The sequence below is a fragment of the Drosophila nasuta genome, unplaced genomic scaffold, assembly GCF_023558535.2.
Source record: "Drosophila nasuta strain 15112-1781.00 unplaced genomic scaffold, ASM2355853v1 ctg84_pilon, whole genome shotgun sequence".
Classification (NCBI taxonomy): Eukaryota; Metazoa; Arthropoda; class Insecta; order Diptera; family Drosophilidae; genus Drosophila; species Drosophila nasuta.
The window spans coordinates 10,403-24,970 of NW_026869622.1; the positions used below are offsets into that span (position 1 = coordinate 10,403).

The 14,568-nt window shown below is 42.2% G+C and overlaps 1 protein-coding gene and 1 long non-coding RNA gene across 4 annotated transcripts; one reads left to right on the forward strand and one right to left on the reverse strand.

The window, feature by feature from the left end:
• Positions 1–2,481: 2,481 nt before the first annotated feature.
• LOC132798098 (uncharacterized) lies at positions 2,482–3,622 on the reverse strand. Of its 3 annotated transcripts, none has more exons than XR_009633896.1 (3): positions 3,269–3,622; positions 2,763–2,961; positions 2,482–2,695 (listed from the first exon to the last, which is right to left on the reverse strand). It is a non-coding gene; the product is annotated as an uncharacterized LOC132798098 (long non-coding RNA). The 3 variants fall into 3 exon arrangements; XR_009633895.1 differs by lacking the exon at positions 3,269–3,622 and adding an exon at positions 3,025–3,260 and having other exon boundaries at positions 2,482–2,706; XR_009633894.1 differs by lacking the exon at positions 3,269–3,622 and adding an exon at positions 3,025–3,249.
• Positions 3,623–11,139: 7,517 nt separating this feature from the next.
• Positions 11,140–14,211, forward strand: LOC132798097 (uncharacterized). Its single transcript, XM_060809818.1, has 6 exons — positions 11,140–11,177; positions 11,230–11,889; positions 12,043–12,396; positions 12,800–12,993; positions 13,069–13,246; positions 13,647–14,211. The coding sequence occupies exons 1-6, from the start codon at positions 11,140–11,142 to the stop codon at positions 14,209–14,211; spliced, it is 1,989 nt and encodes a 662-aa protein (XP_060665801.1).
• Positions 14,212–14,568: the final 357 nt, after the last annotated feature.

The following is a 14,568-nucleotide window of genomic DNA, read 5'->3' on the forward strand; positions in this document are numbered from 1 at the left end:
TGTTTTTTTCCACTTGGCAAAAACTTTTGCCTACTTTTAGGCCCATCCAATAAATGTTGGCGGTCCAAGCGACCACTACACACGGGAAGATTTTTGGATAAGACGTATGGGTCATACAAAAATGCAAGTGGAACAAGGCAAAGAAATAAACAAACATTATTAAACCACTCTTAACAAAATCACCCACTGCTAAGTCTACACCTAAAATCTCAAAATCAATTGTTTCTGGGACTGGATTCATGACACTCGCGACAAATAAACCCAATTATGTATATTGGGACGATCCAAATGAGTTGGTTGAATGATTACAACTCTTAATTGCCTCTCAAACTCCTGGAAATACGAATCACACTAATGAAATTACGTCAATAATTGAAGAATTGAGAGAGGCTCAAATTATATACTAAATTCGTTTATAATTGATTGTTAATATTGAAATGAGCTTATAATCATTATGTCTGTTGACAAGTTTGGACGTTATGTAAATGATAAGCAGGCGTTATGTAAATGAAAATACCAGGAAAATAAGTTACAATATGCAAGGAAGACATGTAAAAATGGTCGCTTACCAATTGAGAATGCCGATTTGGTCATCAAAGAATATGTGGATCAAGTTGTAAACGATCTGAGAAATTTTCTAACATCAATGATTTCAAATCATCAAGAAAGCAATGAGAGATTATTATCCGATAAATTGTGTACAGTTGATCAGCGAATAATCAAGACTGAGAAAACTACATCAGATATTCTTGATAAAATTGTACGCTCTCATATTCGAAAGTAATAAATATGTCTAGACGGGGAGTAATTAATGAAATACATGCTCCTTCACGTAAGCATTTTCTTAGACGTAGAGTCATAACAAAGGAATAAACGAATTATGGTAAGCTGACTTGGTTGAAATGGGGAAGTATGCACACTCAAACAATGGGTATCGCTACATGCTAACAGTGATAGATACATTCTCAAAAAATTTGGATGGGGAAGCAATAAAGTCTAAAAATGCAAAAGACGTTGCTGAGGCCATGGAGAAAATATTTCAATCAGGGAGAGGATTCCCCAAAAATCTTCAAACAGAAGATGGTAAAGAGTTCTTTAACACTCAATTTAAGATATTAATGAAACGATAAATTATTGTCGAAATTAGTCAGCTATATTGTAGACAACCGATATGAATATATTCCCTGAATTTCAGCATTCAATTTGTTTGTGTTTATTTTAATTATTTACCATTTGCAACATATTATTTCAAAATTAATTGCTAAATTTGTTGTTACTCATAATTCAATTACACTCAAAGAAGAGACAGTCATGGAAAGAATTTCTATGACCAATCTCAGCGAAGCTATGACATAAAATAAAAACAAGTTATATGAGATAATAATATGTATGAATATATACTTTAGAGGGTCGGAGATGCCTCCTTCTACCTGTTACATACATTTCCTGACGGCACAAAGTTATAATAAAATAATATAATAATAATATAAAACAAGTAAAGAAAGCTACAGTCGAGTGTACTCGACTGTGAGATACCCGATACCCAATTTGAATAAAAGCAATATATTTTGCGGTATTATTCTCAAAATATAACGAATATACTTCAAAAAATACTAAAAATATACCAAGTGGTATATGTGGTATATCGATATAGTACCGCATTCAAAATATACCAAAGACGGCTCAATATACCAGATTGTCAGCCAAAGCAACTAAGACCCTTAGTAAATAGGCGTTTTTGCCCATACAAAAGTATTTCTTTAATAACTTCGACAATTTTTATCTGATCGCAACCAAATTTTCAGGAATCATAACTACTATAATTATTATTGTATATACCAAAATTCGTAACTTTAGCTTTAAAATCACGCTTGTTATTCGATTTTTATGATTTGCGGGGGCGGAAGTAGGCGTGGCAAAAATTTGAAACAAACTTGATCTGCGTGCAATCATAACAAATGCTGTCGAAAATATAGCGAAAATATAGCTCTATCTCTTAAAGTCTCTGAGATCTAGGTTTTCATACAGACGGACAGACGGACATGGCTAGATCGTCTCGGCTGTTGACGCTGATCAAGAATATATATACTTTATAGGGTCGGAGATGCCTCCTTCTACCTGTTACATACATTTCCTGTAACAGGAAGAAGTTATAATACCCTTCTACCCTATGGGTAGCGGGTATAAACACACCTAGATCTATCAAATTCAATGACAACTCGAAATGAAGTTTAAATAATATTGTAAAATAACTCAGATACCTTTGCAAACACAATCTTAGTAAGGTTATATAGACGATTGTTTATTCTAGAAAAACATTCACATTCATTCACACATTCATAGAAATTATTATAGTTTTTAAATTTTTTGCGTTGAAAATAATTATTCTAAAATAAAAACCTAATACCTAAACTAATACAATGGACATAATACACAACATAGAAAAAATTGGAGACGCTATTTACTCTTGTAAAGGGCAGGTGTGTTTGATGCTATTTTCGATGCTTGCCAATTCTTGTTAAGAACAATGCCAAATCTACCATCTGGAGTTCACAAAATTTTAAGAAAACTTATACGCGATTTAAAAGCTGACCATTCTCCCAGAGCTCTGATGAGGCTTGGGCTAGAATTAAAAGCGCGACGGCACAGGCTTGGTAAGCATCTGATCTAACAGATTACAGCTCGAAGAATAGCTCTGAAATCAATCTTCAATTTCATTAGTATAATTCACACAATTGTTTGTTGTTTCATCATACCATTACCTTTCTGATTAAGCTCAATTTCTATTCAAATCAAAATCAGAGCTCGCAAATAACTGTTGACCGTTTCTCGTTGTCTGCAAATAAGTGTCTTTTCCCGACTCTTTACGAAAAGACTCCATGAGAAACCAATTTATTGGTTCTATTGATGCTGATTCGGATTAGGGTTCGATTCAACTGGATGATGCTTGTCCGGGAAAAACTATAAATAAACAAAATAAAATATTTCAAAAAATATTTACAAAAATGTTCACAACCGACATACTTGAGAAATTGACGAGCATTTTAGTTAAATAGTTTATTTGAACTGACTCTGAGCTCTGGACTCTCTAGACTATACAATCGTCTAGATAACCTTACTAAGATTATGTTTGCAAAGGTATCTGAGTTATTTTACAATATTATTTAAACTTCATATCGAGTTGTAATTTAGATCTAGATTCAATGACAACTCGAAATGAAGCTTAAATAATAATGTACAATAACTCAGATACCTTTGGAATAATTACCTCAATAATTTAGAGGAAACGAAATCCTACTCCAGATGCAGGGCACCATGGGCATTCACGGTACATCATCGAGTGATCAGGGCGGCTTTCGCAGCCTGAATTCCGACACTAACACCGATCCACGAGACTGAAAGCGTTTGCAATCGCCATCATAGCCGAAATGCTGATTTATAGTGTAACCCCAGTTCGACGGAAGTAAGAAACGAATAGTCATCTTCAGTACATTCTTCTAATCGACGATGCTCATAGTCATTTATGACAGCAGCAACATCTTCAGTTCATTCTTCTTATGGGCGACTATTATCTTTAGTCATTCGATTCGGATTCGGATTAGGGTTCGATTCAACTGGATGATGTTTGAAGGGAAGAACTATAAAACTAAAAAATAAAATATTTAAAAAATATTTACAAAAATGTTTACAATCGACATACTTGAGAAATTGAGGAGCATTATACTTAAGTAGTTTTATTTGAACTGAATCTGAGCTCTGCATCTCTAGACTACAATCTGCTAGATAACCTTACTAAGATTATGTTTGCCAAAGGTATCTGAGTTATTTTTCAATATTATTTAAACTTCTTATCAGTTGTCATTTAGAGCTAGCATTCAATGACAACTCGAAATGAAGTTTAAATAAAATTATAAAACCGCTCAGATACCTTTGGAATAATTTACTCAATAATTTGGAAGAAACGAAATCATACTCTAGATGCAGGGCACCATGGGCATTCAGCGGTACATCATCCTGTCATCAGGGCGGCTTTCGCAGCCTGAATTCCGACACTAACACCGATCTCCACGAGAGCTGAAAGCGTTTGCAATCGCCATCATAGCCGAAATGCTGATTTATAGTGTAACCCCAGTTCGACGGAAGTAAGAAACGAATAGTCATCTTCAGTACATTCTTCTAATCGACGATGCTCATAGTCATTTATGACAGCAGCAAATCTTCAGTTCATTCTTCTTATGGGCGACTATTATCTTTAGTCATTCGATTCGGATTCGGATTAGGGTTCGATTCAACTGGATGATGTTTGTCCGGGAAGAACTATAAATAAAAAATAAAATATTTAAAAAATATTTACAAAAATGTTTACAATCGACATACTTGAGAAATTGAGGAGCATTTTACTTAAGTAGTTTTATTTGAACTGAATCTGAGCTCTGCACTCTCTAGACTACAATCTGCTAGATAACCTTACTAAGATTATGTTTGCAAAGGTATCTGAGTTATTTTTCAATATTATTTAAACTTCATATCAGTTGTCATTTAGATCTAGATTCAATGACAACTCGAAATGAAGTTTAAATAAAATATAAAATAACTCAGATACCTTTGGAATAATTTACTCAATAATTTGGAAGAAACGAAATCATACTCTAGATGCAGGGCACCATGGGCATTCAGCGGTACATCATCCTGTCATCAGGGCGGCTTTCGCAGCCGCTGGCCTGCATCCCGACACCAACATTAATCCGATAGAGTTGAAAGTTTTGCAAAACACTTCAGGAAGCGTCGCATCAAGCTTGGTAAGCATCTGATCTAACAGATTACAGTTCGATGAATAGCTCTGAAATCAATCTTCAATTTAATTAGTATAATTCACACAATTGTTTCATCATAACATTAACATTACCTTTGTGATTAAGCTCAATTTTTATTCAGAGCTCGCAAATAACTGTTGACCGTTTCTCGTTGTCAGCAAATAAGTGTCTTTTTCAAACTCTTTACGAAAAGACTCAATGAGCAACTGATTTATGGGTTTTGGCTATTGATCCTATCTCGGCTATAGTGCAGTAGCACTATCGGAGGCGACAGAAACAGCAACGTCAGTCTAAGAAGCGACGGAGATCGACGACGAGTTTCGCAGGCTCAGCAACACATAGCACCAAATCGTAGCAACGAGTCTCGGCATCAGAAACGCGCAGCCTCAGCAGCGCATGGCGCAACATCCACAACGATAACAAGAAGTGGCAACGATCAGCGGTTCGACAGCTCAACTCTACTGCGCTGATCCATAATATGACGGATTTCGTCAGATTTAATTTAATCTAATAATAATATATATTCATTTGGTATATTTTAATAATTGATTACGAGACAGTAGGGGTATATTATAGTAGTCTGAGCTTTTCTTCTTGTTTATATTGAAGTCAATGGTTCCTGGTGCATATCAGCTTAGTAAATAATTCTACTTCATCTATGCAACATTTGTTTTGTATCGAAAGGTCCCGCTAATATTCGTAACCAGTGCTAAGCGATTTCCCTGGAGAATTTCTTTAGTGTTGGCACGCAGTTGTCCTACGGAAGTTTCAAAAATTTAATTAAATTGAATATTTTTCAATTGGCATTGTTATTGTGTTCATTGCGGATTTATCGTCACAGAGCACATCATTTAAGCACACATTAATGCCGATTTACGAACGCCATAAACACTCAGCGCTCATCCGGTTTATTTCCTTGCGCACGACCAATAAACTAAAATAAAATAAAATACCAACTCAGTGAAACACTTAAAAGTCGCATACACATATATCTGTGGCAGGCAGCAAGTCGTCGTTGGCTGATGAGCAGCCCGGCCACAACATTATCCACTGGGAGTGGTAATGCGAAAGTTGGTTGGTATTTCTGATGAGAGCCGGAAAGACAATGCTCGATGAGACCTACTCAGAGTTAATCAAATTAAGTTTCGGCTGCCATTGTGAAACAATCTGTGCGGACAAAGGTCATATGCAACGAGTCAAAATGAAGACGGAGTGGATGGACCGATGATTTCGTAAATTAATCATCTTTTCTTTTACTCTTTTCTTCGGCTGATGTTGTTATTGTATCTGTTGTTAGTGTTCTTCTTGTTGTTGTTGTGCCTGCATTTGTTGAAGTTTCGTCCAGATATGGCTTTTTTCTCACTTCTGCTGACTTTAATACTTAAGGTTTTTTGAGAGTATGAACTACTCTTTTTCTTAAAATACATTTATCATTAGCTGTTGTTGGCGCATTTGATTGATATTAGTGAAGTATCAAATGAAGTTATAAGAATTAGGGCGAAGCGAGAGCGCAATAAAGCTTTTGTTTGTTGCTCTCTGAGCGAATTCGCCTCGCTTCGTCGCTCTAGTTAAGTTAGGCTTAATGTAGCTTAGCATAGAATTAGACAATTGAAATAGAGAACATATCAGCGCGTCATCACTCTTGCCGTTTGTCTTTATCGTTTCATTTTCGTCGTTTTACAACAACAATCTTATCTATTCTTTGTGTAAAATTACGAAAATCGAAAAATATTTATTGTTTGCCGGTTATTCCGACATTAGTAGTTAAAGGAAAACAAAAGTTGAGCGAAAGCTTATAACTAAACTGTAACAACTATAGCAAAAGAAGAGCGCAAGATTGAGTCTAAATGTAACTGCTCAGTTAGGCTGAGCAGGCTTACAGTGGGACAAGGCGCTTGATTTAACACCGGCCACCTTGGAATACCCGACGTGGGATTTCAAATCACTGGCAACCGTGCTAATTTATGGATTGGGCGCTTGAATGTGCCAGTGCCCGTTCTAATTTCGGCCACCCGTATTTGGCCGTCTGTTCCTCGGGTTACGCCTGCGACCCTTCCAGTTATCCACCGCTGAGGTGGCGTGTTGTCCTCGTGAACCAGGACGAGGCATCCGACCTCCGCCGGGCTGTGGAGACTTCCATTTGGTGCGGATTTGGAGGTTGTGGATGTAGTCCTTCGACCACGCGAGCCAAAACCGCTGTCTGAGCGTGGATAACATTTGCCATCGTCGCAAATACGTCAGCTCTTTTTGGGCCTGTCTGGCACGGATCCTTGCGGCAGCGAACGTATGGCTTGCCCGATTAGAAGATGGCCCGGCGTTAGAGCCTCGCCATCGTTGGGATCGGAGCTGAGTGGAATGAGAGGCCGCGAGTTGAGGATGGCCTCGACATCTGCCAGATGAGCTCTGACCTCGCTTTCCGTCAGTGACGCGTTGGCCATTTGCCGGACGAAATGTGGGGCTCGAGGAGGGATGAAGTGCCATTCCATCCCCATCTCCGACGCGAACAACTGCAGTTTCTCCTGCTGCTTCGAGAACTCCATCTGTAGCTCCTTGAGTAGGTTGTTTGTCCCGACGAAGTTGGTGGTGTTGTCCGAATACATCCGAAGTGGAACGCCACGCCTTGCGATGAAGCTTTTAGGGTTAATAAAAACAATTAATGGACAAGTCAGCAACCAGTTCTAGATGAACAGCCTTTGATGCAAAACACACAAATACTGCTATATACATTTTAAAGGAGGTCGTCCCCGAATTCTCAAGGAAACATTTATGGGTCCGCAAAATCAACGACCACAAATGTGAAATGGACGTGAAGCAATCAAGCGATCAATAGGTAACTGCCCCATTACTTGTCCCATTAGTTTTGGCTTGTATCGAAAACAAAGAATGCAACCACAAACTATTTGTGTGCATTCTCTTCAAGCATTAATCAGCCAAATTCTTTGCCTTAAGAGCGAAATCATAGTTTTAACACCAGCATGACAGTTGGTCTGATGCAAGTCTCTTAAATACAGTCTGACCAAGGGCGAATTTTTTGACATCGTCGTCAAGCGGTGCATTTAATAGTCTGCCACCTACGCGGATCAACGAAAGAGATTTTCCTGGCTCAGAGATTTTCTGAATAAATGGAGCGAGAGATTGAATTTGATTGATTGCTTTTAGTTTTTAAATTCCAAGTTGAATTCGGACCGCTGAACCAATTCAAATAACTTTAACGAGGCAAAATACAACTCCTGTTTACTAAGTGCTGAAGAACAGTTTTTAGTTTTTGGCCAGCAAATAAATTTATACAAATAGGCAATCACTCGAACCAACTTTTTGTACGAAGAAAAGCGAGCCAGTATAGATGACAGAAAATCAGGGTTGGTAGTTAAACAAACCTGAGCTGATTTTTTGTTTCACTGTTTTTAAATCGGTTGACAATGAAAAATGAGGATTCTTAGGCCACTCACACTGCTCTGTGGTGTATCGTGGGATGGATACTTTATCAAGGTTTAGTAGATTTTCTTTAAATCTCTCCCATCTCGTATGCATCTGCATAGGGATAGTTTCGTCCCATGCTAGATGATTTTGCCAGAGCTCTTGCAGTAAGATTCTGGCTTTAATACTGATGGGGCTCAGCAAGCCAAGTGGGTCGAACATACGAGCTGTCACAGACAAAACGTTGCGTTTTGTTGGGCTAAGATCGGTGAAGCTGGAATCCAAATGATATCGAAATATATCAGATTTTGGCGTCCACCGCATGCCCAATGTTTTGGTCGAATCTGTGTCGTTGAAACTGAGAACTTTATCAGTTTAATTCCCATTGATTAAAGTAAGGTGGTTGGAGTACCATTTGGCCAATTGGAGACCACCGGAGCTTATGATATCTGACACTTGGACACAAATCTCCTTCAGCGTATCAGCATCGTCAGCTCCAGTAAGCATGTCATCGACATAGAAGTCATTGCAGATGACTTTAGCTCCAAGAGGATGTGTTTCCTTATGGCGAACACCAAGTTCGTGAAGGCTTCGTATGGCCAGAAAAGGAGCAGACGCAGTGCCATAAGTAACTGTATTCAGTTGGTAAATTTGAAGCTTTTCTGACGGATTTTCACGCCAGACAATAAGTTGAAACATCCGATCCTTTGGAGACATGCTTACTTGTCTATACATTTTAGTAATATCTGCCGTGAGGGCAAACCGACTAAGTCGAAAGCGAATTAGCGACGAGAAGAGTTCCCTCTGTATAGTTGGCCCCACCATTAGAATATCATTCAAAGAATAATTAGAAGTCGTTTTGGTGGTGGCACTATCAAGTTTGGTGGTGGCACTATCAGGCCTCAGGACGCACTGATGAGGTATAAAATAGTGTGGTCCTGGTGGAAAATCAACGGGAGACATATGACCAAGTTCTATATATTCTTTCATGAAACTGACATACATTTCCTTTAATGTTGCGTTTCTTGAAACCTTGCGTTCAAGTGAAAGAAACCGACGTTTTGTCGTTTCGAAGGACGAACCAAGTATTTTGGGTTTTGGGTTTTGTTGATGCGAGCGCATTGCTAAGTGAGAGGCACACCTCCGCTTCGCCGACCGAAAAGCACTCAAAGCTTTTTCGCTCACTAGCAATGCGCTCAGTGCGTAAGAATGCACTCAAGCTCCAGTGCTCTCAGCTTCTCTCTCCCACAACTCACCACCGCTGAGCCGCGCTCAGCATAGATCGCCGAAATGCCGTCGGCTTTTTCCTATTAGTTAGTAGCAAACGACGTCTAGTTCAAATCGTTACAATCACCCCTTTCTGTGCGACATAACAACCCGATAAGTTTTCAATAAACCAAATACATATATATAGTGATAAAAAGCGAGTGTTCTTATTTTCGGGAAGCAAAACATTTTGGACACTTTTCAGCGCCCCACAAACATTGGTCCTTCGAGCCGGATAAATCTTCATCGCTCCAGTTTTTACATCCGCAGATAAGTGCCACTAGTTTTTGCTTTTCTATTCCTTCTACCACGGTCGTCCGCCCCTCCAATTCCGCCATATTGCGCAAAAGTTTTTCCCATAGCTTTTGCCAATTGCCTTCTTTGTTCTTCGGACGACCTTTTCCATGGTTTTTTGCCTAATTACTTTTATAATAAATAATTATATTTGTTTTTTCCGCCAATCGCGTACGTATGTATGCATGTGTGTTTTTCTTTTTTTTGCAAGTGCAAGTGTAGTGACAAGTGTAAATTATCCAAAGAGAATCATTTTTTTAAAGTGCGAGGATTATATATTGTATACTCCATACATATATAATCATACGAATTATTTAACTTAAATCAAGTTGTGTACCAGAATTTCGTTTTTCTTAATTCTTGTCCGTTATTTCTTGTACGTTTGTATGTCGCGGTAATTGCCGACATACATACATACACACATATTTCGGTGCACTCTCTTTTTGTCCGCAAGCGCACCGGCTTGCAGCCGCGCTTGCTCTCGCGCTCTCTCAACACACACACACGCACTCTTGTGCATTCGCTGTTTGTCCGCACTTGCTCTCGCTCTCATTTGTGTTACATACAAATATACGTGCATTTCGCTTGCTTAGACGTTGGCAGCGCAGTGCAAGCACATACATACATACGTACATACTGTTGTGCATGCTTAACCGCGTGCATAAGTACTTCTACGAGTGAAGTAATAGATTGGCAGGGCAGCGGTAGTCGCACTCGACATACCCTACCCTTTTCTTTTTTTGTTTCAAGTGATATATTTAGTGTGTGTATTTGAGAGCAACTCCCAGCTCAAGTGTCGGTGTATAGGCTACCTCCAGCCAGTGTCCACACATACATAGACATACACACACACATATACACACCTACATATAATCACAATTATACTTCCACCACATCTCCATATTTAAATATATAAATAATTTTTGTTGTTTTTCGTGACCATTTATTTATTATTTTTCCATACAGCGCTTTTAACCACATTTGTGTTTTTCCAGCGTATTGTATTTTCGTGGTATTTTTCTTATTTTCGTGCCTTTTTGTTCTTGTTTTCAACAATCATTTGCTTGATTGTCGCGGGAAGTTTCCCCGCCCCTTGCGTTCGTTGCCTGTGTCCGCAGTCCGTACCCATTTGGGGTACAAAATACCTCAGCACTACCTGTGGTATTTTTTCCAGTATTTTATTTGGTATTTTTCTTTTACTAGTTGCTACGTGCCTTCCGTTTCGTTTCCACCTTCTGGGCCGTTTCGGATATATATAAAAAAACCAAGTTCCATTTGGTATTTTTTGGTATATTTTCTGTGATTTTATGGTTTTCTAACCAGCGGCTTCCTACCTTCCGTGCGTAGCATGTCAACGGGCAATCCCGATAAGACTAAAACTAGACTGTCCGTGCCCTCTACTAGCGCCGCTAGAGTTTCGCCTAACCCCTGTGCCTAGATCCAAGAAGGACTCGGCTCTTCGTGCATCCAGCACATCACCGATCCCCGCACGGTCAGCTAGTGTTTCGCCCACTTCCGGCACCAAGCCTCTGATCCTCGTGACCAAACCTCCGTCGGTTCCTTCGACCAAGGCTGCTTCCGTCCCAGTTCCTCGGCTGCCAATTGTTACGCGTTCTCACAGCAAAATGGCACACAATGTGGTAGACTCGGCATTGAATAAGTTCATCGCCGCGACTGACCGTGTCAGTCACTTTGCGTCGCGACTTAACAATGCTTATACTGACAGCGCGTCCCTGTACACGTGCCAGGTCCGGAGGGACCAGATGCGTGCCTTGTGGGACAAGGTCGAGAAGGAGTACGAGGCTTGCTCCTGCGTCATGTCGGATGAAATGACGACAGACGAGTTGCCTACCATTCAGGCAAAATATGATTACTGCTATATTCCCTATGAGCAGTGGTCCGCTCAGCTAAGTGAGCAAATAGCTGATGCCTCCCAGGCCATCACTCCCCGTACACCCGTACAACCCCAAGCCGTGCCGTTCGTGTCCACAGGGTGTCGCCTACCTCCGTGCGACACCGAAGTTTTCGGAGGCGATTACACTCGCTGGCCCACCTTCCGAGACTTATTCACGGCTATCTACATCCGAAATCCTAGACTGTCGGAAGTTGAGAAACTTTTCCATCTCAACTCCAAGACCAGCGGTGAAGCCCATGCCATTGTGTCAAAGTCTCCTTTGACCAATGAAGGGTTTCAGTCGGCGTGGTCCAGCTTGACTGAGCGTTTTGAGAACAAACGGTTGCTCGTGAACAGTCAGCTGCGTATCCTTTTCAATTTGCCCGCCATTGGGCAAGAGTCGGGTGCAGCCATTCAAGAGTTGCAGAGCACCATCCAAGGGTGCTTGACGGCCTTAGAGCACTCAAAGATCAACACGGAGAATTGGGATTGCATCCTGGTTTTCCTGTGTTCTTCGAGGCTCCCCAAATTGACCCTTTCTCTTTGGGAACAGTCCATACAGAATAAGAGCGACGTTCCAACGTGGGCTGACATGAACGCTTTCCTTCTAGAGCGGTATCGCACCCTAGAAGCGATAGCGGAAGTGTCAGCCAGCACGAGCGCTCCGACGGTTCCACGGGCCTCACGAAAGGAGGCCCCGTCGCCAAGCAGGTAAACTCCTTTGAGAGTCGGGTAACTTCAAAAACCCAGTCCTGCAAGTTGTGTTCCCGGGAGAATCACCCGATTCGTTTGTGCCCTCGTTTCCTCCAGATGGGTATCAATGATAGGGTCAATTATATAAAGCAACAGAAGCTGTGTCTAAATTGTTTCGCACGAGGCCATATCCTGGCCGAGTGCACAAGTGCGCACAGCTGCTTTACTTGCAAGGGTCGTCATCATACACTCTTGCATCGAGTGAGCCCGGCGCCGACAGTCACAACCCCCATTCCATCTCCTATACAGTCCACTTCCACCCAGTCAGCTAACGTCCAATCTTTCGTGGCAGTTAACACACAAGGTGTTCTGCTCAGCACAGCTGTCATTCACGTATGCCATCTCGGCGTCCGTTATACAGCTCGGGCTCTGATCGACTCGGATCAGAAGCCACCTTCCTCTCAGAGAAGTTGTTCAAGCGCTTGAGGATGCCGTATACATCCGTGCAAGCCCGCGTTTCTGGGCTGACGCAAGCTGTGGCAGCCCAGCCCCGAAAGTTTTGCCAATTCTTAATTGGCTCCCGGTCAGACCCGATTTGCAGATCGAGGCGTCGGCGTACGTCCTCCCCCAGTTAGCGGGGAATCTGCCTTCATGTTCCGTCCCACAAACACTCCTCGAAAATCTGCCCAGCATCCAGCTGGCAGACCCCAAATTCCATGAATAAGAGCGACGTTCCAACGTGGGCTGACATGAACGCTTTCCTTCTAGAGCGGTATCGCACCCTAGAAGCGATAGCGGAAGTGTCAGCCAGCACGAGCGCTCCGACGGTTCCACGGGCCTCACGCAAGGAGGCCCCGTCATCAAGCAGGTAAACTCCTTTGAGAGTCGGGTAACTTAAAAACCGAGTCCTGCAAGTTGTGTTCCGGGAGAATCACCCGATTCGTTTGTGCCCTCGTTTCCTCCAGATGGGTATCAATGATAGGGTCAATTATATAAAGCAACAGAAGCTGTGTCTAAATTGTTTCGCACGAGGCCATATCCTGGCCGAGTGCACAAGTGCGCACAGCTGCTTTACTTACAAGGGTCGTCATCATACACTCTTGCATCGAGTGAGCCCGGCGCCGACAGTCACAACCCCATTCCATCTCCTATACAGTCCACTTCCACCCAGTCAGCTAACGTCCAATCTTTCGTGGCAGTTAACACACAAGGTGTTCTGCTCAGCACAGCTGTCATTCACGTATGCCATCTCGGCGTCCGTTATACAGCTCGGGCTCTGATCGACTCGGATCAGAAGCCACCTTCCTCTCAGAGAAGTTGTTCAAGCGCTTGAGGATGCCGTATACATCCGTGCAAGCCCGCGTTTCTGGGCTGACGCAAGCTGTGGCAGCCCAGCCCCGAAAGTTTTGCCAATTCTTAATTGGCTCCCCAGTCAGACCCGATTTGCAGATCGAGGCGTCGGCGTACGTCCTCCCCCAGTTAGCGGGGAATCTGCCTTCATGTTCCGTCCCACAAACACTCCTCGAAAATCTGCCCAGCATCCAGCTGGCAGACCCCAAATTCCATGAGAGTTCGCAGATTGATGTGCTACTAGGCGCTGACATCCTCCCGTCCATTCTGCTCGGCGGCTCTCACCCTAACATTTGTGGAACCCTCCTCGGTCAAGAGACCATTTTCGGTTGGATCCTGACTGGCCCTGTGTCGGGATCCATTTCAAGATCCATTTCGTCCTTTTCGGCTCGACTGTCCGTCGAGCGAACTCTACCACTGGAGGAACTCCTCTCCAAATTTTGGGAGGTGGAGGACCTGCCGGCTAGCCCAGCAAAAATCTGACCTTTTTGTGAGGCTAGCTTCAACGCCACGACCGTGCGAACCTCAACGGGTCGCTACATGGTCACGCTCCCATTCCGCGATCCTGGTCACGTTGACCTGGGTCACTCGAGGGCTACCGCTCTCGCTCAGTTCCTGAGAAACGAGAGCCGTTTAAAGAGGAACGACTCTCTGAAGGAACAATATGACTCCGTTATTCGAGTATCTGGATTTGGGTCACATGACTCAAGTCCCCCCATCCAGTTCCGGCAACTACTATTTGCCGCATCACGCTGTTCTCAAGCCCGACAGCACCACCACAAAGCTCCGCGTTGTGTTCAACGCCTCCAGCCCGACTTCAAACGGGAAGAGTCTGAACGA